General features: G+C 51.9%; 9 protein-coding genes across 9 annotated transcripts; 5 read left to right on the forward strand and 4 right to left on the reverse strand.

Moving 5' to 3' along the window:
• Nucleotides 1-311: 311 nt before the first annotated feature.
• On the reverse strand, nt 312-1,309 carry AYO21_08000 (hypothetical protein; the record flags this gene model as incomplete). The annotated part of the gene is made up of 2 exons (XM_022657950.1): nt 312-1,133; nt 1,190-1,309. 2 exons carry the CDS (start codon nt 1,307-1,309, stop codon nt 312-314), a joined length of 942 nt encoding a protein of 313 aa, XP_022509709.1.
• Nucleotides 1,310-6,147: 4,838 nt separating this feature from the next.
• AYO21_08001 (hypothetical protein) lies at nt 6,148-7,033 on the forward strand (the record flags this gene model as incomplete). The annotated part of the gene is made up of 3 exons (XM_022657951.1): nt 6,148-6,176; nt 6,231-6,823; nt 6,885-7,033. The coding sequence occupies 3 exons, from the start codon at nt 6,148-6,150 to the stop codon at nt 7,031-7,033; spliced, it is 771 nt and encodes a 256-aa protein (XP_022509710.1).
• Nucleotides 7,034-12,758: 5,725 nt separating this feature from the next.
• Nucleotides 12,759-13,446, forward strand: AYO21_08002 (hypothetical protein; the record flags this gene model as incomplete). The annotated part of the gene is made up of 3 exons (XM_022657952.1): nt 12,759-12,813; nt 12,883-13,035; nt 13,235-13,446. 3 exons carry the CDS (start codon nt 12,759-12,761, stop codon nt 13,444-13,446), a joined length of 420 nt encoding a protein of 139 aa, XP_022509711.1.
• Nucleotides 13,447-13,893: 447 nt separating this feature from the next.
• Nucleotides 13,894-14,964, reverse strand: AYO21_08003 (hypothetical protein; the record flags this gene model as incomplete). The annotated part of the gene is made up of 1 exon (XM_022657953.1): nt 13,894-14,964. The coding sequence occupies one exon, from the start codon at nt 14,962-14,964 to the stop codon at nt 13,894-13,896; it is 1,071 nt and encodes a 356-aa protein (XP_022509712.1).
• Nucleotides 14,965-17,021: 2,057 nt separating this feature from the next.
• Nucleotides 17,022-17,948, forward strand: AYO21_08004 (hypothetical protein; the record flags this gene model as incomplete). The annotated part of the gene is made up of 1 exon (XM_022657954.1): nt 17,022-17,948. The coding sequence occupies one exon, from the start codon at nt 17,022-17,024 to the stop codon at nt 17,946-17,948; it is 927 nt and encodes a 308-aa protein (XP_022509713.1).
• Nucleotides 17,949-19,507: 1,559 nt separating this feature from the next.
• AYO21_08005 (hypothetical protein) lies at nt 19,508-20,143 on the reverse strand (the record flags this gene model as incomplete). The annotated part of the gene is made up of 1 exon (XM_022657955.1): nt 19,508-20,143. The coding sequence occupies one exon, from the start codon at nt 20,141-20,143 to the stop codon at nt 19,508-19,510; it is 636 nt and encodes a 211-aa protein (XP_022509714.1).
• A 221-nt stretch (nt 20,144-20,364) lies between these two features.
• AYO21_08006 (hypothetical protein) lies at nt 20,365-21,393 on the forward strand (the record flags this gene model as incomplete). Its single annotated transcript, XM_022657956.1, has 1 exon — nt 20,365-21,393. The coding sequence occupies one exon, from the start codon at nt 20,365-20,367 to the stop codon at nt 21,391-21,393; it is 1,029 nt and encodes a 342-aa protein (XP_022509715.1).
• Nucleotides 21,394-22,215: 822 nt separating this feature from the next.
• Nucleotides 22,216-23,703, forward strand: AYO21_08007 (hypothetical protein; the record flags this gene model as incomplete). The annotated part of the gene is made up of 1 exon (XM_022657957.1): nt 22,216-23,703. The coding sequence occupies one exon, from the start codon at nt 22,216-22,218 to the stop codon at nt 23,701-23,703; it is 1,488 nt and encodes a 495-aa protein (XP_022509716.1).
• Nucleotides 23,704-24,372: 669 nt separating this feature from the next.
• On the reverse strand, nt 24,373-26,139 carry AYO21_08008 (hypothetical protein; the record flags this gene model as incomplete). Its single annotated transcript, XM_022657958.1, has 6 exons — nt 24,373-24,700; nt 24,749-24,915; nt 24,969-25,635; nt 25,684-25,747; nt 25,802-25,859; nt 25,915-26,139. 6 exons carry the CDS (start codon nt 26,137-26,139, stop codon nt 24,373-24,375), a joined length of 1,509 nt encoding a protein of 502 aa, XP_022509717.1.
• Nucleotides 26,140-26,414: the final 275 nt, after the last annotated feature.

Genomic DNA, 26,414 nt, shown 5'->3' on the forward strand with positions numbered 1-26,414 from the left:
GTCATCTCCATCAGTCGCCTGGGTTCAAGGTCATGAATGAGATGTGAAAGGTCTGCGAGGCGGGCGGCTATTGCGACACGAAGCATGGGTGAGATGCGAGGTTGGGGTGCCAGTGTGGCTGAGCTGGAGGAGAGGGGTTGGTCCAACATTCAGCCACTTATGACGTTCCAAAAGCATCTGTGGGGATCAGCAGTAACCGCAATCAGACGAGAAAGCAATATCTCGAATGTCAGAGCACAGGCAACAGACCACAGGCTTTTTTCTCGTGGCCGGTGGGCAATGTATTCCTGTCGAGGAACGAGACCTCCGGCTTATCCACGCATGGCTATCACCACCGACAACCAGCCGTCTGCATAGCAACCCCATCGAGCAAGTTCCTCAAGCTGAGCACTCATAGGAACGGGTGCACCATGCAGAAGCGGTGTAGCGAGAATTGGCGTCCTCCGAGATGGAAATAAGCTGGGTACAAGCTGATGCAAGGCCGTCCCCAATGTCTGAGGCTGTCCTGCTGGGATCCCTCGCACACTGGTAGGCAAACTCTGGTTTCCGACTACTGCGACAGTGGGTGGAATGTGTGATTGTAACACTTTGATTTGAGCTTTGCCCAGGTCCTGGTCCGGTGCAGAGGGTAGATACAATCGCAAGGGGATATGCCTCATCTGGCCCGCTGTTGGCACCAAAGAGCCATGGATTCTTGCAAATGTCGGCAAGTCGTTGTCTTGGGTTGAGGTCCACAGAGCCTTGCTCTCCTGAGCCGACAAGGTCATGATGGGTTTGGCAGTTCCAGACCTTAAAAAGTCCGCCTCTTTGACGGAGTTAATGAAAGAGTCATGTAGAACAACGGGGCTTGCATCTGGCAGCATTGGCTTGTCCGGGTCGGCCGAAAAATGCACAGTTAGCCTAAATGGTAGGGGCTCGGAAGAGGATGAATCTGGTCGGGCATCCTGAGTCGACATCACGTATACATCGTAGAGCAGCCCCAGCGGGAGATGCCATTTCAAGGGGACGTTGTCAAATGTGAAGTAGCCAGCATAGGGTGATATTGTCTCGGGATCGGCAATTAGTGAGGACGAAAAGAAGGTGTGAAGTCGCGGAAGCAGGAGTGGAAGATATGACAACCGAGGAAAGGCGATCTGCACGCATGTCAGTGTTGGAGCAATGGCTTTTGACCCCTGCGCGCGGGACTCACCAGGTAGGGGTCAGCGCCATCAAAGGTACGAGATTCGGAAGCGGCTAGTCGAATCTCCAGAGGCAGTCGAGCCTGCCAGACTGTGCGCTGGAGGGACTGTAGAGGCTCGTCCTGGGCCATGATTCGGGATGGGGTTGTTCTGAAGTGTGGTCGGTGCAGTCAGTCTAAGAGTGGCTGGTGCAGGTTGTGGGTGGTTTCGGATGATGTCGCTAGCCTGGATGCCCACATTACGGGAAGGATTTGGCGAACGGAGACACGTCCTCTAAGAGATTCTTTCTCTTCGTCGAAGTCGGACAGGGATTGCTCTTTGAAACAGACCACCAAGACCGATAAATGAGACGGGAAGCCCGGAGCAGAGTTGTTGTGAATTGCCTATTGCCTATTGCCTTCAGCCTACCCACTTCCCGAGCCACGCAAGGCGATCCGCTTCTGCCTCATCTGGACCTTTTGTTCCACTGACGATGTTCGAATAAGCGAGCGAGGGACAACGCAGCACTGGGCGTCTTACCCCTTTGACCACGAATACGCCTTGAATACGGAGTGCCGATGGAAGAGAGAAAAACAAATCAAAAGGAAATAAAGGGGCCATGCGGTGTTGCGGTCTGTGCTTGGGCGGGTTTCACATTGTGGTAGGGCTGACCGGAGAATCGCAGACATTCAGACATGCTCGCTGCGCGACCACAACAACGGTAGAGTGAATAATGAGACTACCCTGTTGTAGCTCAAGAAAAGATACTTCGCGCTTATAGCTAGGAACGACCGTGCTCCTACCACCATCTCCTGTGGCGTCGAGGAGGTTGCCGTCGCTGACTTTGCAAGGTAGGCTTCTGAAGATGGTGGTCCATAGGGTTTCAAACCCACTTTACTTCCGTACGAGCTCCTATTCTTTTGTTCTGTGCTTCCATCCATCCATCCGCGCGGCTGCTGCCGTAGTTACAACGGAAGAAGCCTCTGGAGTAGGTCGGATCTGAAAAGACTGGAACAACCCGCGGTCTATCAATTGAAATGAACGAGGTTATCCCTTGTAAAGTTTCTGTAACACGACAGCGCGGAACAGGAATACAGTGGAGTATTCTGTCCTTCCTCGCACGACGACATTCTTCATCTCGGCTTTCGGGACAACCTACAGCACTCGTATGCACACGACGGGCCAAAAAATGTCAAGAAACAGAGGACCCGGAACACCCCGACGAGTCTCATAGTCCGTTACGGTCATAATTTTATTCTCATAAACTTCGTGGTACGAGGGCGACTAGGAGGATTATTGCGAAGAAAGGAAGGTACAAAACGTAGAGTGCCAACGGTCACGGCAACAATCGGGGACCAGTTTGCAGTCAGTTTAGTTTAGGGCTGACGACAGTCCTGCGTCTTTGCTCAGAAATTGGTGTGAATCCGTCACCTTGTCCGGCTGCTACCTGTTCTGCCAGCAGAGTCGGAGTCTTCTGTTCGGGAGGTCCAAAATCGGTGCCAGATTGAAGCAGTGATGAGCACTCAGGTCGCATTCAGCGCTTTGTGGAAGAAGCATGCAGGTGGTGACAACGCCACCGATCACGCAAAATCGAACGTGTCATATTTTCGAACAGGGGTATGGCTCTCACAGCGTGCTGAGAAGGCTGCATTTGACCAACTCGGGATGCAAGCCCAAGAGTGCTAGCCGTCTGTGCCCAATAAAGGGCTCTTCCAATTTGCGGGGGGTCCTTTGGTGGCATCAGTTGCCAGGCTCATTAATAGGTCGGGTGGCATTTTGGCCCTTGTATCCGTTGTTTCTTTTTCTCGTAGGCTTGTTGCAGCGCAGCGCAGCACACTGCGTCAGAACCTTTCCGCCTTCCGCGCCGTCAATAAAGGAGAAGGAAAGAATGCTGATCATTCGCCGGTCATGGATGGATTCGAAGGGGCGTTCCCCCGCCTGTGAGCAAAGGACTTGTCGCGCCCGCTTGGGAGCAGTGAGGCAGTGCTAAAGGAAAGGAGGCGGCTTGTTGTTTTCGTTCTAGGGCAAGTTTTTCTTTTTCTTTTCTTTCTTGGTTCGTTAAACCCTCACCAGCCTTTTCTTCTCCATGGGATGAATATCGTCGTAACATCGTCTTTCAAGGCTCGAAATGGTGGGGGGCGTGATGAATTACCACAGATGGAGACGGGAAGACTAAGGTTGGTGGAATGTGGAGGTAAGCTTAGGAGCCGTGGGAGCCAGGCAGCATCAGGTCATTCGTCAGGCATGAAGGTGGAGGCATGGACGTAGCTCTTCCCGGGAGCTGTGGTTCCAGAGCGCCTGTGGCTGTCAACCTTGGCTTGCTCGAGGTTCCCCGTACCAATGATGGTGAGGCTTTAGGCGGGCCTTGACTAAAACAGGGCTCGTGCCCTGTTCGCGCCGTGGTGGGCCAAACGACGAACCACTGAAAGTCTGCCGGCGGCAGACCCTGCAAGCACCCACGGCACCCATCAATTGTAGGTATGTACCTACATACAAGTAGGTACTCAAGTAAATCCCTTGGAGCCCTTAGAGGCGAGTGGAGTTCGTTAAGCTCCCAAGCTCGGAGACTCCTTCCACAGCACTGCACCTACTTGTACTTACTCGTACTTACTCGTACTATGGACCTACGGTGCCTAATAATGTCTACGCAGGAGGATTAAAATTTCTGACCCCCTCACGGTCTCTTTCGTGGTATTCCTTGTCTGTCATCTGATTATTCCTCCCCGTCACCCGTACAGCGCGCATTTTGTCCATCCCGTCTCGTTTCGCATCGTTCTCTGGTGTGGAAATGTCCACCCAACTGGCTTGTTCAGGCCATTTTCTCCGTCAAACTAGTTTATCCTTTTCCCTGGCTCATGGGACAAGCCGTCACTTCCGAATCCATCGCCGATCCCCCCCGAAGGATCAAACTCCTTGGCCTAGCCACGCGAGACTGTGGTGAGCTGTGTGAAACCACTGGTGACGTCGAGAAGCTGTGTTGTCGCTAAATGATCCGTCTATTCTCCGCTCAGATCAGATCGCAAAGTTGGGTGCCATTGGCAGGAAGTAATGTCACGGCGTACACGAGTCTCGACTCACCCATCCAGAGGGTCTGCGTTCAGCTAATATGCATGGAGCGTCCTCCCTTCCACTCTGGATTTGAAGACGCAGTCTATAGCTCCGAACCCTGCATGAGGCTAAACCCAAATCCAAACATGGACGAGCCACCCTTCCAGCAAAAGCCCTTGAAAGGTTGGATTGGCAAAGAGTTGAACAAGTGGCCTAGTAAAAGGAGCCGCCGAACGGCTCTGGGAGTATACTCGTCCCTCCTTGAGCTGGAGCATGAAGGACTAGCGACGGTCAAAGCTTGAATTACAACTTGGGGCTGCCATGCAACCTTGCGAGCCTGGTTCACCCTGGTAGACGGCGGAGACATTTTCTCGCATGATAGGAGGCCCCCCTTGGTGCTTCTGGGAGCTGTCTGGGTGGCCCGGGCCAGGAGCTAGCAGGGCTAGCAGGGCTAAAGCGAACCATCGCAACTTCAAGGCCGCCGGGCCTTGAAGCCAAACTGCATCCTCTTTAGCAACAGTGCCCATCTCCGAATTTCAATAATGATGATCCAAAGGGATGGATGCGTCTTGAACAAAGATACTTTCTGCCAGTGCGCAGACCATGCGTCAACCATGGGCTGTCACCCTCCTCGTTTCTGGGGGCCTGGCTGGGCTTGACCATCGTGCCACCCAATGGTCACGGGTCTCCATCATGGTTGACGGCTTGACGGCTCATGAAAGAATGGATCCAGAGAATCCCCCCAGGCTTCTCTACACCAGACATGCGTCCAGCTATCGACCTATCGAAGCCTATTGCACCCATCAACCCCTGGTCCTGGCGCGCCGTCCCCCACCACCTCCCTGGAGAGAGAAAAACAACAGGTATGCCCATGAAACTGAAACCCATCGCAACCTGATCACATATCCTCTCTGTCGAAATCTCCATTCCTCTACCAGTATTACTCGGTACCGAGTACAGGCTCGGCGTTTAAACTTCGTTCCCCTGTATCCAAAAGTCAAGGCTTTCCATCCCGCTTGTGTCAAAGCCACTTCAACCCTGTCCATTTCCTCTGAACCCTGCCCTTCCAACCCGAGTCTCGGGCTCTCTGCATCCTTTCGCGCGCTCTCGCCCTCTTCATATCTCTCTCACCCACTACTACCACCTGAGAGTACGCGCCGATCAAGACGGACACTCTTACAAAGACTCGTCGCTTCATTCAGTTTGCACATTGTTTCGTGTCCGGCCGATTCTCTTTACCAGTAATTCTCCGAAACCCATTATATGTGTCCCACAGCTCCACCACTTGGATCTCAACCTCCCAACGATACCCATCCCTCAGCTCCTTTATAACACATGCAAATCCCGCCCCGCTGACGGAGGACAACTTCGGATATTTCTTACTACTGTCTTAAAGCAGAGTCTCTGGACGCCTCTCATCCTCAAAGACGCAACATTATCCAAGCCGAAGTTTGGTTGTTCTCGTCAGCTTCGGGCGGTTCCACAAAACTCGACATCGGATTGTCTTCCACCCGACCCATCCGTCACCTGTCATTTCGCGCTCCACAATCGTCAACGTCTTTGCTCCAGGTCGCAGGTGAACCCACGGGCACCTGCGTCCGAGGGTTGAGTTTGTTGCGAAAGAAACAAAAAGAGCTCGTGTCAGCTCATCCCGGGACCCTTCGCGACAGATTGCCAAATCAACTAAAACATTGGGTCCCCTCCCTTAAGTGTTGATAGGGCTGACAGGCATATCACCGTCCGATGCACAGTGCCCCCCCTGACCTCTAACCGCCTTAGCTTTGACCTGCCTTAAAATCTGTCATTGCTTTTGAACCCTATCATACGTCAGCCTGATGCCAGTACTCGGTACTTTATATCAGTCAACTTCTCGCTCGCTGCTCCGAGTGTCATTGAAACCCGACCACGAAACTATATGAGTTGAGCTCGATTCACCGAAAACATGATCCCATGGGCCGCCTTTCGCAAGAGGTAAATGTCCGTGTCTTCTATTCAGCCTCTCTCATACTAATTTCCACATGTTAGCAGCGCACAAGAACCTGACTGGCGAGTGGAATTGAACGCGGAGAATGTCTATTATTATGTGGAACACGGACCAAGTCAGCACAAACGTGCCTTGGACTCTCCGATGCTGGGGCTGGCACATGAGCGGCAATTTGCCATTTCTCAACTCGGGACCAGAAGTGTCGGCTTCGAGAAGCAACACATTGCCTTGATGCAAGAGGCACTTCGGCAGCTCAGCAACCATTTCACCATGCACTCGACACACGAAGCATGTCGCCCGACCTCGCCGCACTCGGACTATCTGACTGATTGCCGGCACTTGATGGACAACTATAATCCATTACCGCCGCTTGACTCTTTGGACGAGCCCTGTTCCGAGCCATCGACACCTTCGCCAGTGACGGTATCACAGAGATCATCTCGATCACCTCTGGCGTTGCAAGAGCTTATGAACCCTCTGCCACTGACACCCTCGAGCTTGAAAAGAAAGTCGCCCGATGATCTGCCGTCATCTATCCTTGCCGATGATGTCCTCGAAGCAATACCCGATCTCGACGATGATGCCCTTTCTCAACGTCACTCCCTCAAATACTCTCGAGCAGGCGAGATACGAGGTACTAGTGGAGCATCTCGGACGCGGCGGAACGTGAGAATGCGACTGCGATCCTGTCAGAGGCAGGGCTCACTGCACGATCCCCTCGAAACGGAGCAATTTGAGAAGGAGGGCCAGCTACTACTCCACCTGGCACGAAGCCCAAGGACGGTGGGAAACGGAACTTGAAGAAATGAACGCCTACGAACGATCACCATTGGAAAGCAACTGAATGATGCCGTTGATGAAATTTGTCCGTGTGCCGGTTAAACACTCACGACCACAATCCTGTCGCGAAATCTCTGCATTCATTCTTCTTGGTATTACGGCGTACTATACTTTTGCGACTCATCATCGTTACCGTCAGAAGTTTTATATTTGGCCTCTATTGATGCACACAATTACACGACCCTCAACCCTCTTTCGGCGGGGACCAACAGCACCGCGGATCGCCAATTCTTCAGACCCAAAAAGGGTTGTCATCATCACAGTGGAGTTTGTCCTTTTATGAGGTTGTTCAGCCGCTGCATTCAGGATTGTATACCGGCGTTGGATACCAGTAAATAGCTCGGGATGTGTCTGATGCATCTATCCAAAGGTGTGTTTGTCCAGCATGGAGTTAGATGACAACGGACCTTTCTTGTTGTTGTTTTTTTTCTTGCTTAGCGATGGCGCTGGAAGGAAAGGATTTTGCCCCCATTCAAAACTACTATCTTTTGTTACTGGTCTTTGCTTTGTTTGGAAGGTAATGGACATACGTGCTCGGTTTGGTTTTGGATGAGCTACTGTTGTCTATGGACGGGGCCCGGACTAAAGTGCAGGCACCGGCGAGTCCTTGATCCTTGGGTCCCTTAGGCATGCGGTCGAAGGAAGGGGGGAGTAGCCCAGGCTGGCTGACAGCGTGGATGGATCGATGGGGGATGAGATGGAATGGGCTTTGGTCGATCAAGTCGAAGCTCGAGGCTCGAAAGGGGGGGGGGGCTCCCCACCAAGGCCAGATTTGGGAATTGTGCACATACCATACAACCAAAATACACCCTCCCCGCTATTTGTCTATATCCCATGTCGGAAATGAGGAACCTGGAGTATCACCACCCATCACTCAAAACGAAAGAGGATGGACCATTATTGGCCATTGCTTCTTTTTTGTCTTTCTCGATCTCTCATTTTTGCTTCCTTTTTTTGATATGATGGTTTCGCCAATTGTCGACATCACCCACCACCCCTTTCCCATCGTCACCGCTGGTGCGGTAGCAGTAGCAGTAGCAGGACGCTTGAAGCCCCGGGGCGCAGGGCAGGTTTGCAAAAGGCCGATCCGATTACTCATGGTCGAACCCACGGGTTGCTAAGCTAAAGCGGCCAAGTTCCGATCCGCAGGACATCTCAGATGATCGGGGGGCTGCATCGCGGAGTGGGGGGTGGTGGATAAGTAAGTAGTGGGAGTGGTAGCGATACTCGTAGAGTCCCAGTAGGTAGGTAGGTAAATAGGGAGGTACATAGGTATGGAATAGGTATGGAGTACTCCAAGGAAGGTATGTGTGTGGCTTGGGTTTCCCGATCGCGTTTCCCGTTTGCCGATGGCCGACGGCCAATTCCCTTATAAGGCATGAACCCTATAGGGAAGAGGGGGGAGGATATTAGTACAAACGGTTAGTTATTTACGAGTGCAAGTAGTAAAGTACTATTAGGGATTTGATGAGTTAGTGCGACAAAAGAGGGGGGAGAGAAATGAACACACATACAAAGTGACCTTCTATTTACGAACAAGTGTGAGAGGCTCAAAGAGCGTCATAGCGTCGTCTCGCCTCGCTGTCGTGGATGGATGGGCATCTCTTGAGGTTGGTCATGCTCCGTGCCGAGTTTACTCGAGACAGTAATTGGGTACGAGTAGGGGCTTGTAGTGAACCGTGACAAATCCAATACCATCACCCATCTTGCAACGAATTACAGGACGAGAAGAATGAAAACAGGGACGGGATGTGATTCCTGCCCGGTGGTTCGGTGTGTGGTGTGCGTGTACATTCAGTGCTGACATGCACCTATTCAGGTCCTCAGGTACCTACCGGCCGAGGACAAATACGAAGTCGTCGGTACATGCATACGGTTCGTCCACAGGGGAGATCGACTGGGCCCACGCCGACGGAAAGTGTGGGAGGTGGAAAACCAAAACACATGGAGCACACATACCTCGTACTGAGTATAGGCAAGGCTGGCCCTCTCCGTCGCGGTCTTGTGGTTGGTCCACTGACTGATTGACCGTTGATTGACTGACTGGCTTACTCTGACACTGACCAGTGACCACCGATCAGAGCCCGCCAGGCATCGGTTTTGTATCAGGTCAGGAACGATCCAATCGGATATCAAGCCGCCAATTGCCCAATGCGTCCTCGGCGTGTTGAGTCTGACAAGCTTATACCCAGTCGAGCACTGGTCGATGGGCGACTAGGATCGCAACGTTCCCCGTCGGCCAGTCACGGAGAGAATCGATTTTGCTTGGTTGGTTCATATGATTGTCGGTGGAAAAGAATCCCACAATCAACAAAACCATCCTATCAACCCACAAGGACATACTCGTAGTGTGAGTAATCGTAATGGGGATCGAGCTTGATGCGTTTCAGCCATGGTGTGGCGGCCACGACCACTGACCCAGCACACATCCTTAGTTTAGAGGATTTCTAAGGCACCCCCCTTATGTCGGCGCGCCCTAATATGACAATGATGACGACCATGACGCTTGATGATTTGATTGGTGTCCCCGTCAGAAGAAGGGTGTCTCAGCCTCTCAGGGCTATGAGCGAGAAGGAGATTGCGGACTCGTATGTCCGAGTCCTCGACTTCTCATCGGCCTCGGACTTGACATGAGCGAATGCACTTGTATAGTATTCGGGTTGGTACGGAGTATCCTCTTTTCGTCGCCAAGTGCCGTCTGACGATTTTGGTGGAGGTACTGTAAGACCTGGGCAACAATAATCAGGTGGCTTTTCCGGCAGTGGCGGCGAAACAATCAAGCAAGCAAGTCAATCGGCGGGTAAGCGGATGAAACCGTTCCTGGTGCGATGTGGAGGGAGCGACGAAGCGAAAACTAACAGCGCAACTCGAGGGCCAGCCATGGGCCACAGGGAGGTGTTGATTGCCCTATTTCGCTTGGCCGTTATCTCGCTCTTTTTGGTCGTCACGGGCTGTTATTATAATAGCGGCAACAGAATCCATTTCTGCCGGTATTTGGCAGCGACCATGACCAGGAACACTGATCAGTGTCAGTATGCTCCGAATTTCCTGAACTGGTGGTAGCTAACCGGGAGCACCAGGCGATTCTCCGTTCAATAAACGAGCGATCGCTTAGTATTCGAATTGGTAATAGCGAAAGCCGACCGAGACATGAATGCAATGTTGTTGATCTTCGTCAGAGGAAATAACCCGACGCTTGCGGTTCACCCTGCAGCTATTCATTGTCACCCTTCTTACTCCGCACCATACGCTGTTGGTCCGAACCAAGGTACTGTCAGTATTCCACGGGCCGTGACGGAGGGGCTTGTTGCATTGAGATAAGGAAGCGAGCTCTCTGACATATCCAAGTGGGATCGCTGGAACCCCAGGAAGTGATAGCCGTTCACCTTTCCAGTGAGTTGCGCCATCTGACATAGACATCACTCCGTTTTCGAGGTAGTACGCACGTACCTCCAGGTGAGCTTTAGCACTCAGGGGGCACCTAGAGAAGCTCTGTAATTCCGAGTGCTCCATAAGGTGGGGATCGTAGGCAGTCTAAGGTGCAGTGGGGGACCTGGCAGCATGTCCTGCAAGGGACGTGTGCAGCACCATAGTCATTTGATGGTGACGCCGGAGTTGGTGGCATGGTACCTTCGAACTTGTGGTGTAATGATGTTTTGCAAAAGGACCATCTGCACCCCAAAAACTGACAGGGCAAACTGTCATTGATTGTATGCACGATGCCCATTTAGGATCTTGGTCAGTCGTTGGTCGGTCCGCGTGCAGAGTCCATTGGTTGCCATCCCACCTGAAGACGGACACAAACACAGATCCGATAAGAGTCTGAACTGACTTCAGCTGCCGCAAGCTCCATGTGGGAGATTTTGCAACAGGTTTGGGACAAAGCATTTGCCTCGCGTCATCCTGCGCAACTGCATTGATGGCCGGGATGTCGAAGCCGTTGGCCGTAGTTGCAGGCCCGCTTCGAGCTGGTGGGAGGGGAAGTGCGGAAAATGCAAGTCCGTATCGGCAACGTGGTGATGCGGGCATCCTCCCAAGGAATTCCAGTATAAACGCGAGTAGATTCAACTGGCTAGCGCTCAAAAGGACCAAACAAGTTTAACGGCGACCGTTGAGAGGCCCCTGTCGAATGGTTGCTGCACGCATGTGAACCCACAGAGCATCGCGTACTCGTACATTGCGCGGTAGTCACGCGCAACTCATTGATAAGAATTGGAGAACGGCATGCTCAGGAGATTGGACAGAAATCCGAAGACTGATAAGGAGAGGGAAAGACTAGAAAGGTGCTTCTGGTCCCTCGGCTGTCCCCAGCATCTTGCGAGGAATCGCACTTGTTGCTTCCCATTTTCCTCCTCCTCCTCTTCGTCTGGCCTTCATACTCTCTCGCCACTCCCACAAGGGATAGTAATATCCGTGGTGTGGAAAGGAGTATACGACGTGTTCGGTAGTTCATGTAGTCACCCTGGTGATCCAGTCTCGCTCAGGGGTATTGGTGCTGGTGGCCTTGTCCCTGCCCCATGTTATGTTGTTCAACATCAACCTCTTCCCCCCGTGTCAGTTGTCACAGGAAGGGGAGCGCAGGGGGTGCTTGCTTTGGCTCGCACACCTTCCCCATTTTACCGCCTCTTCCTCCTTGAGTACACGGAACATGGAAATCTGGCTCCGTTCGTCCAGCATCACGTCCTCGTACGACTGACCGCAGTCGACTGCATCCAGTGGTCGCGACGAGGGGACTGGAGCCGATAAGGTGGACGGGGTCTGGAGGGAGTCAGTGGGAGTAGCTTGAAGATAGTGGGTTCAATGGTTATAGTGTTGGACGTGAGGATGAAGTCCATCTGATCGACCTTTGCGTTGCAGAATGCAAGAAAGTGGACAGCACATCGTGCATCAACCCCGCAATCCTCACCGAGGACTTGGGACAATCACGAGTAAATATTTGGGTCTTGGCCCTGTGAGGTCATCTGTGTAAGGCAATGATGACAGGGCACCAGAGGGAGAGGGGGCCTTGAATGGGTGGGCCATTGAGCGAGGCCTTTACCTAACCCACATGACAAGCTTCCCCTAGATGCCCCCAGAGTGCCCCAGCTAGCCACTTATAAGTGCCATTCCCACCAAATAACCACAACCAAGCTTTGCACAAGGACCCGTAGTCGGTGCCAAAATCTGGGGTAGCGACCCCCAACTCCCCCAGCATTCTCTTGGTATTCATTTCAAAGCAAATGGAGACATCTCGTAAGGGAATATATAGGTGTCTAGGTACCCTGAACATGCGGCAATATAACTTGACTCCTCCCCAACATCCAGAAAGCCGGGCGGCAAGGGGAACATGGTGCTTCGCTAAGGATCTACGCGTCCTTTGCCAGCTCTCCGGCAATCTAACTGGCTTTCTTCATGCCTGAACGTCACAAAACTCACTCACTCACTCTACCCTCAGCGTCTGGCTTCCCCGCCACCGCCAGGTACACGTCGTGTGCTCATTGGCTCCCATCGTCTCGTGATATCTCTGGCAATGTCCTTATCTCTGTCGATTCAGCGCTCTCCCTGCTTCGTAACATCAGAACACTTGCGAAGCGAACACGTGTGCCTCTGTCGTCACTCTTTTCGTCCCACCTGGATAACTCGCTTCATCCCTGGGTCGAAGAACATCGCTGATCTATTCAAGAGATAGCCCTCTAACTGCAATACCTGTCGGGAGTGAAGCGAACAGTCTCGAACCCACGCCCAGGACCATGGCAGCAAATCCCAAAGATCGCGTCTATGTCCATGTCGGACGCGGCGGCGCAGGTTCTACCACCCGTCCTCCCTTATCTCTCTTCATCTTCGTCACAAAACGAGACTGACCAATGCAATCAGGCAACGTCGTCGACTCAACAGCTACAGCAGTACGCCGTCCCTCTTGGATCGCCGACACACACTTGCCGGCTGCGGCCACTGGCCACGGAGGATTCAACGCAGGCCGCCGTTTCTCCACGGGAATCGGCGGGTCAGGAAACATGTCTGTGGCAAGTAGGTTCCGAGGCAAACAGGAGGCCGATGAGGAGATGGCAAGGTTGTTATGCGACAGACAAGCGCCGGGAATTGTACTCGTTGAGGGTGGATATCACACAGGACGAGGTACATGCCAATTCCCACATCCTCAGCCCCCGGAGTATCACATAGAGACCTTCGTGTATCATCCCACGAACAGAGGACTAAACTTGGATAGGCGGCGCCGCAAACAAATATACCAACACCGAATTCGAAGATCAAGAAGCACGCTCGAATAACGAAAACATGCGACGGCTGAGTATCGCGAGTATGAGCCAGCGGAGAGAGAGCCTGGGAAGTGTCATGGGATCAGGTGGCGGGTCCAGTCGGAGGGCAAGCATAGCCTCAATGAAGGATTACCTGATGAAGAGGAGGGCGAGCAAGGCTTGAGAATTGGTATCTGGCGCAGAGACGTCTCGAAGAGATCAAATTGCACATCGAAATAGTTGCCGCAAGTCCTTTGAAAAACGCGATAGCCGTGGAAGGCAGGTAACTGTTGGTAGTTGAACTCATGTCATTTCCCGCAAAAAAGCTTGAGCTTGCTTGTCGAACATCTTCTGATGAGTGCCATCACCATTTCGGGACATATCGACCAACCCTTGAGCTCGACCCAGTTCTGGTGCTCAGGTGTGGAGCAGCCAAACAGCCAAACGGCCAAACACTTGCTCGTGAGAATATGCGTCTGCGCGAGAAGCGTAATAGCCATCTTCTGCCTGTCTTTTCCGGACAACAAAGACCTGACATACACAATGACATCTCGGTAGGCGTCTGATATCCTTGATTGTGCCGAAGAGTGTCTACCGCATCAAAGCTCTGGCTCAAGCTTCCAGTCTTTTACTACCTTGCGGGCCCCAACTCTCCGTTGGGTATCCTTGCCTCTGACGGAAGTGTCTCCACGTGCTCCAGTCTCGCGATCTCCATATCGAAGTCCCGGTTTCTGATATTAGCCCTGTTCCCAGTGGTCGGCCACTTTCGCTGAGATATCCTTGTCACATCAGTGCCGACCTTTGTGAGATCTACGAACTCGGATATGTCAGTGCCTCCAGTCAGAGCCGAAGAGGTTCGCTTCTCATCTCGTGTAAACGGAAGTGATGAGTTCCTTCCACCGACAAAATCGACCAGTTTCCCAAGAATGGCAAATTCCAGCTTAAGTTTGATCGAGTAAAAGGCCGGTTTTGTGATTGTTTCGAGGATATACAGCGAGGCACATTCCAGCCCCAGTAAGCCCAGGTCCAGCGTGATGATTAAGATGTTGATCGCCAACAGTTGATACATGAGTCTCTTCGTATTTGTTTGCACCGAGGAGCGAAGTGTGCGAATGGCCTCGATAATATAGATCGACGACAGAATAACTTCTTGGAGAAAGAAGCCACACATCTGGACCTTCTCCATAACATTGTATCCGTCCACAAAGGCACGGGTATGCGTATCACTGTTGGATCCGATGGTCAGAACTGTTGTCGGTATATGCAGAACAATCGCATTGACGATAATCATCCACTTCGTCCACTTCAGGATCTTGTCTCTTCTTTCTCCGGTCAACAGCAAGTGGAGTCTTGAATACAGAACAACTGCTTGTCCTGTAATCATAGGATACCAGCCAATACTCAATAGCAGCAGGGAGAACCACTTCGCGCTCATGAGGATCGAAAAGTATTTGAAGATGAAGCCTATTGAGTAAGGCACGATGCCCAAGCTGGAAACGACGAGGCTCCAGAAATAAAGGCCCTTGAACTTTTTAAAGGTACCAAATATGAGTACCTGCAACTCGAGAGCGTTATACAGCGATAGACCGAGGAAGAACGCGATCATGACTTTGATGGTGAGACTGTCGCCGGTGTAGCCCCCCGTAATCCCTTCTGCTGCTGACGAAAAGGAGCTCGAGGATGCACTTGAATTCGACGCCATTTTGTAGAAGGGGTTCAACCCAGGGGAAGGAGTGCCTCGAGGTTTCCCGGCCCATAGATGTCTCCAATCCGTCCGGCATGAGCTCGCTCGTCGGTCCTAGTGTCACTGAGCCATTTGATAGCATACCATTAACGCAGTCTGGAAAGATACAGAGAACGACGTTTTTTGAAGCTTCTCTCCACATGTTGGGAGAAGGGAACCGACGACGGCTGAAAAATGCGACTAAAGATCAACCATCATGTCGATCAATACCCAGACCCCGCGAAGGCCGTTCAGGCGGGATCTTCTTGGCGACGGCACCAGACGGCGAGTGTGCGTTTCTATCTTATTGGATCATCCGAGTTCCGTTTCGTCGCTTCGCTGGGATATCCCCATGTGTAGCGATTCTGGGGAAACTGGGAACCAAGCATCCTACGTCATCCCTCCCACGTTTCTTACTCTGGTGCTCGGTAGTTGAGCCTCGACCCAGGAGTAGTTTCCACGTTGCTTAGTAGAGGCCCAGATTGTTGATCAGCAATGTGTAGGATGATCATGTTCAGGATGATTGTGTGGGCAGTAGTCGCTGCTTGTGGATCATCGAAACAAGAGGGTTTTCATTATTGCGAGGTTGGGCCTTCAGGTATAGATATATATTCTATGTAAAAGGCGAAAATAACGACGGTCAGGCGGATTTTCTCCCTTTCCTCTGCATCATCTGAGACCAGGTTTGCTGCACTATCTGATCTATCACCACGTTTGGCTGCGTCTGCTATCGGTCTCAGTCTCGAGAATTGTGTCGTCGTGTCGACTAGGAAGGCTGAGATGCGTCCTCGACACCGCCAGTCTCAGGTAATTTTCTGAGACTGAAACTTCTGTTGAAAGTGCGGCTTCTCAGCGATTGTCCCGAGCCCGTCCATGAGGTTCACTGTGAATAGTTGACCAGGTAGTCGACCACCAAATCGGTATTCTGCACCACCGTGTCCTCGACCTTGATGTGCAATGAAGTGGCATAGGCACTAGTGGCAACACCGAGGTGGCTAGTCCTGGCAACGCCCTGAGATTGACCTTCCTCCTTGAGCTAGGTTCGTGCAGACGCATGGCCTTGGGACTTCATTGTGTCTTTTGGAGGGTCGCAGAGGTTCCATGTCATATAATTTGAGAGTGTGGTTTGGCTCTTGTAATTGTCATCCAACTGCAGAATGCATTACCCAAAACCTGGACGCATTGCCCTGTTTTCACTGCTTGGTCTATTGTTGTTCCTGCTTTGTGTAGTCTGCGTTTCTTGCCGCAGTACTTCGAACCAATTGCTCGTCATAACAGGGTGTTGCCAGACCATGTCTCGTGGACTACCCTCTCCTGCTGCCAACGAAAAAGCCGCCGGGCTTGAACTCCTGTCTGAGTATGCAGGCAGACTAGTTCGAGTCCAAACACGCTCAAGGCTTTCTCTTCCACTTTGGTGAGTGGTCTCTCCGGTTCGTGCCGAGGTCAGGTCAGTCAATCGGGTGGAAGGTATCGAGACAATAGAAGAGCGAGGTGATGCTGCTGATACAGGCGGAGGCAGATCTTCGTCATCTTCCACGGTTACCTGAAACTCGATGGGAATAGTTTTCTTGTCTACGTTCGTCAAAGGGTACTGAACGATCTCTTCATACTGCGGAGGACTGTCGTGATAACAGCTCGGGGGCTGCGCAATGGGACATCTGTAGCGATCAGGCTGTCCAGAGGTGACGGTGACGATGCGGGTATGATAGGTGGGAGCCTCGGGGTTGCTTGGACGGTCGCTAGAGGTGCAGCAAGAAAACAAAGACGCCATGATAGCCATAGCTCTGTGGATCGGTGTGCAACTAGGTATTTACAGTGGCGTCGACAGAATCTCGCATTGAAGATGTAGCAGACCGGATTGGTGAAGACTGTGTGAGAAGTGGGAGCCTTAAGGAGCGTGGCAGGGAGGCAGACAGGCAGGCATCCGGCTGCCAGCCAAGCTTTGAAATGACGAATGGATATAAGACAGGCCGACACAGCCCATCAAGCCCATTTACTGAGTACTGCCCACACCAAGCCAGCCCAGGTCATCCATTATGGCCAGCATCATTCTGCATCATTTTGCAGCTTCCCCGTTCGCTGAACGCATCCGCCTTATACTCGGACTGAAGGGTTTAACATGGCAAGGCGTCGATGCCGAGCTGGTGATGCCGAAGCCCAGATTGAAGGCTTTGACTGGAGGCTATCGCAAGACTCCCGTGATGCAGATTGGGAACGACATCTACTGTGATTCACGGCTCATTGCCTTGGAGCTCGAGCGACGGTATCCAACACCTACAATCTTCCCGAACAACAGTCGAGCATCATGTATGGCTCTCTCAGCTTGGACCGATCAAGACTTCCACATGACGGCTTCCGGCCTAGCAATAGGTGTGAACAAACATCTTATGCCGCAGTCGTTGATTGACGACCGCCGGTCCTTCTTTGGGAATGCTCTGAATGTGGACGGTCTACAGAATGATATACCGCACCTACGTACTCAGCTGCGCGCCCACCTCGACATTGTTGAGCAACACCTCTCGGATGGACGAGCCTTCTGGTTTGGAGTGCAGCCTAGCATGGCAGATTTCCAAGTTTACAGCAGCATTTGGACCGTACGCTCGAATCTACCGTTCGCAGAGTCAGATCTATCACCCTTTCCTCATGTGGTGTCGTGGGAAACAAGGATAAAGAGTTTTGGGTCTGGGACTACGAGTGAAATCACTGCAGAAGATGCAATCAAGCTTGCCCGGGCGAGCACATCAACCCCGGTGACTGAGGTTGATGATGCAGATGCTTTGGGCTTCGCAGCCGGTGTGGTGGTGGCGGTCACCCCAACGGACTATGGATGTGAGCCAGTTGTGGGACGACTTGTCAAGTTAACCGTCGCAGAGGTTGCAATCGAACGTCGCGATGCTGACGCAGGAACGCTGACTGTCCACTTCCCTCGGATTGGGTTCAGGGTGTCCCTATTATCCAGATAAACCACCGAGCAAGGCATGGCAGCTCTCCTCATTGGGCGATTCTGATACGATCCCACAGGTCTGATGCACTTGTGCCAACACCGAACGACCGACAAGATGGGACAAGAATGAGATACGCTACCACGACCAAGTAGGCTCAAAGGTCCGTAATGGAATTCTCCTCTCGGATTACTCGTAACATGGGCTGCCTCTTTGACACGGGGACTTCTAGCGAAGTTGCATCCTCAACTGCCACTGTCGCCAACTGCAATGGAGCGAAGATATCCACCGTGCCGTTTTCCGTTCCCCACCGAAGTATTTCCACCATCTGGAATAATCACAGAAAAGTCCGGCGGTGGTGCCTGGACAGCATGTGCAACGCGTCGGCATGCCGAGCGGGTCTTTCTGCCTGTTAATATCTTCCCGAAGCACTAGGTCTGTCAAGACAACGGTGAGTGACCGGTAGGTCGTGAGGTGAGCTGTTCCCCCATCGCATATACCGCCTGCCGTGTGACTACTGTTACAGTACAAGCTCAGCAGCCGCCAGAAGGTCCACACATCGCGTATAGAATCGGCACGGCCATTCAGGTATTGTAAATGGCCTTTGTAATTCCTCGTGCCTCGGGAAATCAGAGGAGACCATGCAGCGTACCGTCGAACCTCTGAAAGGAATAAATGGCACAGTCCGATAGACAGCGAGTAGTCGCCCTCTGAGGATTCAAAGCAGTTACTCAATAGTGATGAGGTGGCGGTCAGATCAGATATAGCTAATACTATCGATATGATAGTTAGTTACCTTTATGTTATTAGTAAATCGCTTCTTAATGCTATTCCTTGTCACTGTTCTACTTATTTGTGAATCGGCTCGCCGCGAAGGCATGAGCACTTTGTCTCGTAATGACCTCCTATTAGATCGAGACTGGAAGCGGAAGATTTCTGAGCAAAACGGTTCTCCGATCTGAGTCACCGCATGAAAATGTCCGAGCATTCATTATAAAGCTGACGGTCAACGATTCTGCTCATGGGTTCACAGCAGCAGCAAGCAGGTCACGAGTTGTCCCGTACCCAACCAGGCGGGAGTCGCTTGAAGGTGCTGTTATCTCATTCGGGTTAAGGCAGGGCGCTCAGAAAGAATTTGCGCCACAACTGTGGAGGCCTTGTGAAGACTGGTGACGATGATGCTGCCTTTGCTCGCTGCCGCTAGTTGGACATGTAAGAGTACGCAAAATCTGCTGATTGCGCGCACCACTTGTGTCTTCGAGTGACACCGATTGAGGACGGTAATGAAAGTAGTCCGCAACGGTAGGGTGAGACACAAACCATAGCCCAAGGAGAGCCAAAAAAAAAGGCCGTGGCAGCGCAGTTGATAGACAACTTGTCGACAAGCCCATCACGCTTGACACCTAACGCAATAGCGAGCTTTGTTGCGACTGTACCAGTGTGTCTGTAATGAGGTTTGTTTCGAGGTTGATCAAAGCCACAAGACCAGTCCTCCATCGTCGAGTAGTGAGGGTTTGGAGCCTCGGTGGATATCCTGAGCGCCGTATTGAATGCAGTGATGGGTGTTATGGATGTCCCTTTCACAGTTCTTTCTGCAGCGCTTCTTCCAGGGGTTTGAGCCCATCGATCATGACCTCCAGTTTCTCGTCCATCTTCTTCAGCTCATCTTTCTTCCTGGTATTTTCCTTGACCAGAGAATCCTTGATCTTGACCAGCTCTAACCTCTTGTGCTCCATCTTCTCCCGCTCCTGCTTTTCATATTCGATCCTCAACGGCATCAACTCCTGTTCCGGGAGTTCTGCCTGGTCGGGGAACATTGCGATGTATTCGTCCAAGGGATGGAGAGGGAGGTGCATGTAGAGATGGTCGTACGCCTCGCAAGTGCCAATCTCGCCGAGCAGATGTCTTTGTTCATAGTACAGGTTCTGGAGCTGCAACAGTAGTCGGTCTACTTCCTGTCTGGCCTCTGCCGTTTCCTGCTTGGTCGCCCGAACACCGAAGGCAGCCTGTCGATGTTGACCTCGTAGCTTGGCCAGGTACGCGTTCAGGATCTTGTGTTGTTGCGCCAGCTCAAGCTTTTGCTCAAGTGTAGGGTTTGAGGTCGCCGCGTGTTCCTCCAACCAGGTCAAGACGGAAATTGTCTGCGCTAGAGTTGCGTGGGATGTTTGCAGTAACGGCTGCAGGGCGGGGTCTGTTATTAGATCATCAATGGCCATTTTGGGCGGTTCGATATCCTCTCTCCCCCCAATGGGCTCAGAAAGGATTTACAAGGACGATGAAGACGAGAATAAGGAGCAGTGGTGGTTGACAGGATCGTGTTTGGCAGGTGAAATTCCTAGCCAATCGGAGTCGAAATTTCTCCGCACTGCAAGTTTTGATATTTCTGTCAACAACTCTTTGTCACAACTCTTCCCTAACATTCAGCACCCTTCAAAAGATGGCGCCCGATAGGGGAATTGAAGAGGCGATCTCGTCACTCGATCTCGGAACCTTTCATGACAAAAATGTCACCGAGGGAAAATCTGCCGCGGAGACAATTCCACCTCACCTGTCGCATGACCCTGCGACGAATGCGAAACAATCACAACCTTTCCAGTTTGGACAGCGATTGTTATCCGAGGACGATGATGTCTTTGCCTACAATGCGTGGGATCATGTGGAGCCTGACACGGCCCATTACGAGTACTGCGAGACCCAATATGCTGCGCAACGCGCTTCTCCTGTCTCGGACTTTGACAGGGCACGCTTCAACGAACGCCCTGAGAAATGGTGGGACCTGTTCTACAAGCAAAAGACAAGCACATTCTTCAAGGACCGAAAGTGGCTTGTTCAAGAATTTCCTGTCCTAGGCGAGGTTACGAAGCCAGATGCTGGTAAGAAAGTAGTTCTCGAAATCGGCGCGGGGGCGGGAAATACGGCGTTTCCAATCCTGAGACTGAATGAAAACCCGGACTTGAAGCTATTTGCGGTGGACTTCAGCAAAAAGGCGGTCGAAACAATGAGGAACGCAAACGAATACGCAGAGTCACATGGTATCATGGCGGCTGAGGTCTGGGATGTAGCCGGAGAAACCCTGCCGCCAGGGGTAGACGAAGGGAGTGTGGACGTGGTGATTATGATTTTCATCTTCTCGGCCTTGAATCCGAGGCAGTGGCAACAGGCTCTGGTCAACATTCAGCGAGTGCTCAAACCAGGAGGGGAAGTATTGTTCAGAGACTATGGCCGCGGAGATCTCGCACAGGTACGCTTCAAGGCTGGTAGATGGATGGAGGATAATTTCTATGTTCGTGGAGACGGCACCAGAGTATATTTCTTCGAAAAAGAGGAACTGGAAACGATCTGGGGTGGAGCCTTCGACATATGCAATCTGGATGTGGATCGCCGACTAATCGTCAACCGTCAACGGCGCATCAAAATGTACCGATGCTGGATTCAAGGACGGTTTCGAAAGAAGGAGCGTACTTGAAAGCAAGGAGTGTCTTTAGGAACCAGAATCTGTCCGGCACATTTTGCGCACATCAAAGGCTAACGCACCAAGTTAACCAATCCGGAATTTGAGTGGGAGGCGTGGGTGCACAATGGAGGTGGAAAGGCAGCCGAGGAGCAACAATGTCGCACTGGTTCCAAAAAGCGAAGCACATGTTCAGTGATGGAATGCATAGTTTCAACCCAAAATCAGCCAGTGTACATTCAGAGATGCAGGGGATGATAGAGTAACGCAGCCAATTGGATAGGGAGAGCGTTGCATGTGAAGATACTGAAGTGGTGTTCGTAACCAAGCACCTCGTGGCACTCCAAGCTGGGCGGGTAAATGTATCTGTCAGACGGTCATTTGAACTGGGTATGGGCTAATTTTGAGGCGACCAGAGCACAAAAATGCTCATATATCGGATCAAATGACTATCTTGGTCATCCTGCGCCTCGCTTTTCCTGTACTCTTCCTCACTACCTTCGAACCTTGTCTGCTTCCCTGTTGCCACTCTCTTCACCAATTCACCAAACCCCCACCTCGAGAAACTGACGTTGGCATGGTATCTAAATAGTCATAGTGTTCATTCTTTCCGTTCAGAGCCAGTCCTTACCGTTCTCTACCTTTCTCCTCTCGTTCAGATTGTTTTCTCACCTCCTACATCACTCCCATTGCTCCTCGCGACATACCGACTGCGCCACTCAGCAGCTTTGCTTCAGACGCCGAACTCGCTTTCAGTCGAGCGTTCTACCTCCTGGTTGTCTTCATTTCTCCCCCGGCCGTCCGCTGAAGCTGCCGCATGCTGCAGATCTCAAGAATATGACCTGCGCAACACAAACAGTCACCTTCGAGTCCTCTTCTAGCCGCGAGTCCAGTCCTGCAAGAGACGATGAACGCACTCGGCTCCTGCCCCGAGGCCGCCGTCATTCTTATAACACTCTCCCACGACGACGGCAGTCGAGCATCTGCAACGCCGATGCGATCTTCGTCCGAGTCGATTTGTTTCTCAGCGAGCTGAAAAGTAGGCTGGACAGACTAGAAAAGTACCGCCAAGAGAGCCTTCTACATTTTGATGCTCAATTGGAGCGGGCCTACCAAGCTCTAAGTGATGTACGAGATTCATGTGCTCCTACCTTATCTGGTGAACTACTATGGGGTGCTGCGAGACATCGGGCCCTGATTCTGGTCGATACTCTGGAGACCAGGTACAACGACTTCATGCCGTCTCGAGAAAGTCTGGAACACAAAGCACAAGAGGGCATGCGAGTTATGGAATCCTTTCTCTTGGAGCTCGAGTCAGGGATGCTTGAAAGGAAGAAGCAATTCATTGATTCAGGATGGAAGAAGGTCGACGACTCACTCAATGCTACCCGGGAAATACTGGAAGACGGTCTCGACAAAGCTTTTCGGGCGAGAGATTTGCTCGCCGACTCCGTCTCTCACGCATTGACCCGAGCTGCCGAGACCAGGCTGATCCATTACGAAGATCTTCCCACGCCCTGGAGGAATAATCCCCACATCCTCAAGGGTTACCGATTCAACAAGACACAGCTCGAGTGCCTCACCACTATGTTTCACGCACACAATGAGATGGTGAACATTTGGTCACACACCATCGGCTTGCTCATTGTTCTTACTGTGGCTTTTTACTACTATCCTTCGTCATCAACATTTCCTCTGTCGACCAAAATGGACGTCCTGATTGCGGCCTGTTTCTTCGCCGCTGCCTGCAAGTGCATGATTTGCTCCACGATGTGGCACACTATGAACAGCATCTCGGACAAGCGTTTGTTCGATCGTTTCGCTTGTGTCGACTATACCGGCATTTCCCTGCTGGTGGCGGCGAGTATCCTTAGCACTGAGTGGACAGCCTTTTACTGCGAACCCATCTCGCGAGCGATTTATATGAGTCTGACCACGGCATTGGGAATAGCCGGAGCGATCCTACCGTGGCGGGAGAGTTTCAATCGTGCCGATATGGCTTGGTTCCGGGTGGCATTTTTTGTCACCTTTGTCGTGGTTGGCTTTGCGCCGGTGTTACAACTGAACTATACGCGAGGAGCTGCCTGGACTTTCTATTTTTACGCTCCCGTTGCTAAAAGTATCATGGTGTATTTCACAGGAGCTCTCATCTACGCAAGCCAAGTACCTGAAAAGTGGTGGCCTGGAACGTTCGACTACATTGGATGCAGTCACAATATCTGGCATGTTGCTGTGGTCCTGGGCATCATCTTTCATTATTTTGCCATGTTAGACTTCTTCCAGGGCGCATTCACCAGGGCGAGTGATGGTTGTCGCTTGGGCTGATACAGTTGACAGTACGAGCATTTTGGTGGCTCGCAACGGGGTGTTGGTGAAGCATAGCGTGGCTGTCTTCTAGCGATGCATTGACTCCGGACCGGCTTTACAATTTTGGTTGGTGTTGAGCCTGGTGTAATATTTTTGCTTTCAGATGGGCCGAGTTGGACATGCTCTCCTTGACCATGCCTACCACTACCGAGTACTATAGCCCAATGCTACCTCTCACCCACCATCGTTGTGTTGAGCAGAGATCCTTTTCCTCTCTTCTATGGACCCGGCCATGCTACTGCTGGACGACTTGCCAATATTCGTTGAGCCTCCTTGCATCTTTACACCTCGACAACTGCTTATAACCACAGGAACCACCGTGGTCCTTCGCTGACCTTCCCCAGAGCCGCAGTCGATCAAAGTGCTGTGCGGAAATTGCCCGCCGACGTACAACCGAGTGACTGAGACGACCCCTCATTATTTCAACATTATCCAACTTGCCAACTCACTCGAACGACGTTGCAGCTTGGTGTGTACGACAGAGAATCGTTTGAGACCAACAATCTGGCCGATCAACATACTCATTCCCATCTTCACGACCATGCCCACCACCTAAGTCCACGTCCTCTTTCAAACTGCGCACTTTCTCCAATATGTCCGCAAACCAACCAGTCCAGTGCGGGATGTTCATGCCGCCGGCTGCTGCGCTTCTGCCGCCTCCTTGAGAGCCTTCTCCTTTCTCATCATCCTTCGAGAGAAGATGAAGACAAAGACACTGAACAGGAAGTAAATTGGCTGCAAGGTGATGGTCAAGATGTACCCTTTGTGGAATCTGGGTGCCTCCACGGTTGGCCAGGCGAGAATTGGAACCCAAGAGTTGAAGGCCGTACCAGTGGCGAGCATGGAGCTGATGATAAAGGCTCGTTCTTCTGCGTCACCTGCGCATACCAGGTTGGCATGCGAATAGATGACTGGTGACAAAGACACAAGCATATAACCAATGGCCACGGCAAACCTAGCAACATGTCAGCTTCATCTTACGAACCTTGGCTGGGAAACTTACCATTTCCAGGCGAACGATGACTGGTCGTACAGGACAAAGCCCAGGGCAGCGATGAATGTCATGAACGTGACGAAGCCGAACAAAGGGATCTTGGCCCGATCTCCCCATTTGTCGACCACCCACGAAAAGGTAAAGATGAAGACGACGCCCAAACTTGGACTGATGGCCTAGATCGGGGCGTCAGTGAGGAACACTCGATGTACAATGGAGGATGACTTACTGTATAGTTGTTCACCTGGAAGGTGTCGTACTGCGGCTGTGCTCTGAGCCACAGAATGTGTTGTTGCCACCAGCCCATGCCGAGAATCCAGATGATGTTCCACGGCACGAGAACCCAGAAATGCCATCGACCAAAGAACCTCTTGACCGACGAGAGAGAAAATGGCAATCCCTGCGGCGACTTGCGACCCACCAAGCGCATCCTCTCCAGCGCAAGAGCGTGCTCTTCTTCGGTAAGGAACCATCTCTTTGAGGTCCTAAGCGCACCTGGGAAGAAAGTTGCCCCCCAGAGAGCGATGGGAAAGGTGCACAGGGATCCGATTAGGAACATCCATCTCCATCCCGCGTGTCCAAGGCTGCCGTCGAGATTGCGATAGATTCGCGCAGCAAGAACACCCGTCGACACGGTTCCGACGCCAGATGACATGTAGAAAATACCAGCGCGACGCACAATCTCATCTGGTCGGTACCAACTCCCAAGGACATAATGAATCGAACAGAAAAAGGGCCCTTCGCAGAGACCGATAATGAGTCGGTACGCCGCCAACTGACCAAAACCTTTGGCCCAGAAACAAAGCATTGTGAAAAGGCCCCAGAGGAAGGTTGAGGTCGGGAGCACAATATGAGCCGGGATCTTGGTAACGAGCAGCGTCGATGGAATCATGGAACTAGGCGCATGGTCAGTACGAAGTCGATATCCCTGGACGATGACATACACTGCATATCCCACAGTGAACACAGACTGCAACTGGACGTATTCGTTCCGCAGTAGTTTGAGGTCTGTTGGCGATATCAGTCCATGTCCCCAATACACAATGCCAGATCATCTCATACCTTCTCTCATCCCGCTAACATAAGCATTGGCGAGGATGCCGCGGTCAATGTACATGACCTAATGACATGTCAGCTTGCCTCAAGACACAAAAGGACGATTGGGATATGCGCACCCAGAAACCCATGCAGGCAAACGAGAGAATGGTAAAGTCAAGCTTCAGGACCAAGCGACGCTCCACTGGTCCATCATTCTTGTCGAACCAGGCAAGAAAACCTCTATCCTGGGCCGGGTGAGCGTTTGCTTTCTCAGAGGTCAACGGAAGTTCTTCTTTGGAGTCGCTGAGGACCTCTGAACCCGCCACAGCGGTAACAACGACGTCTTCCTGCTGCTTCGACATGGCTCTATGGATGTGGTAGATTTTGTTTCAAGTCAAAACTATCCATCCGCTTGCCAAAAAGCGTCTTGCATTGAACAGAGGACATGCAGTGCTCTCTAAATACCTTTTTAATCTTCGGTCATGGGGGAAATCCGGTCGTCTGGGTCCGGAAGCCTCAACTTCAGTTTACGCTATCTACATGCCATGGAATCACGACATCTGCCTCGTCGAACTCTTTTTTTGTTTTGTTTTTTTCTTTTTTGCCTCACACGGCATGCCCAATCCGACCGTTGAAG

Source organism: Fonsecaea monophora (genome assembly GCF_001642475.1).
Source record: "Fonsecaea monophora strain CBS 269.37 chromosome Unknown Scaff66, whole genome shotgun sequence".
NCBI lineage: Eukaryota > Fungi > Ascomycota > Eurotiomycetes > Chaetothyriales > Herpotrichiellaceae > Fonsecaea > Fonsecaea monophora.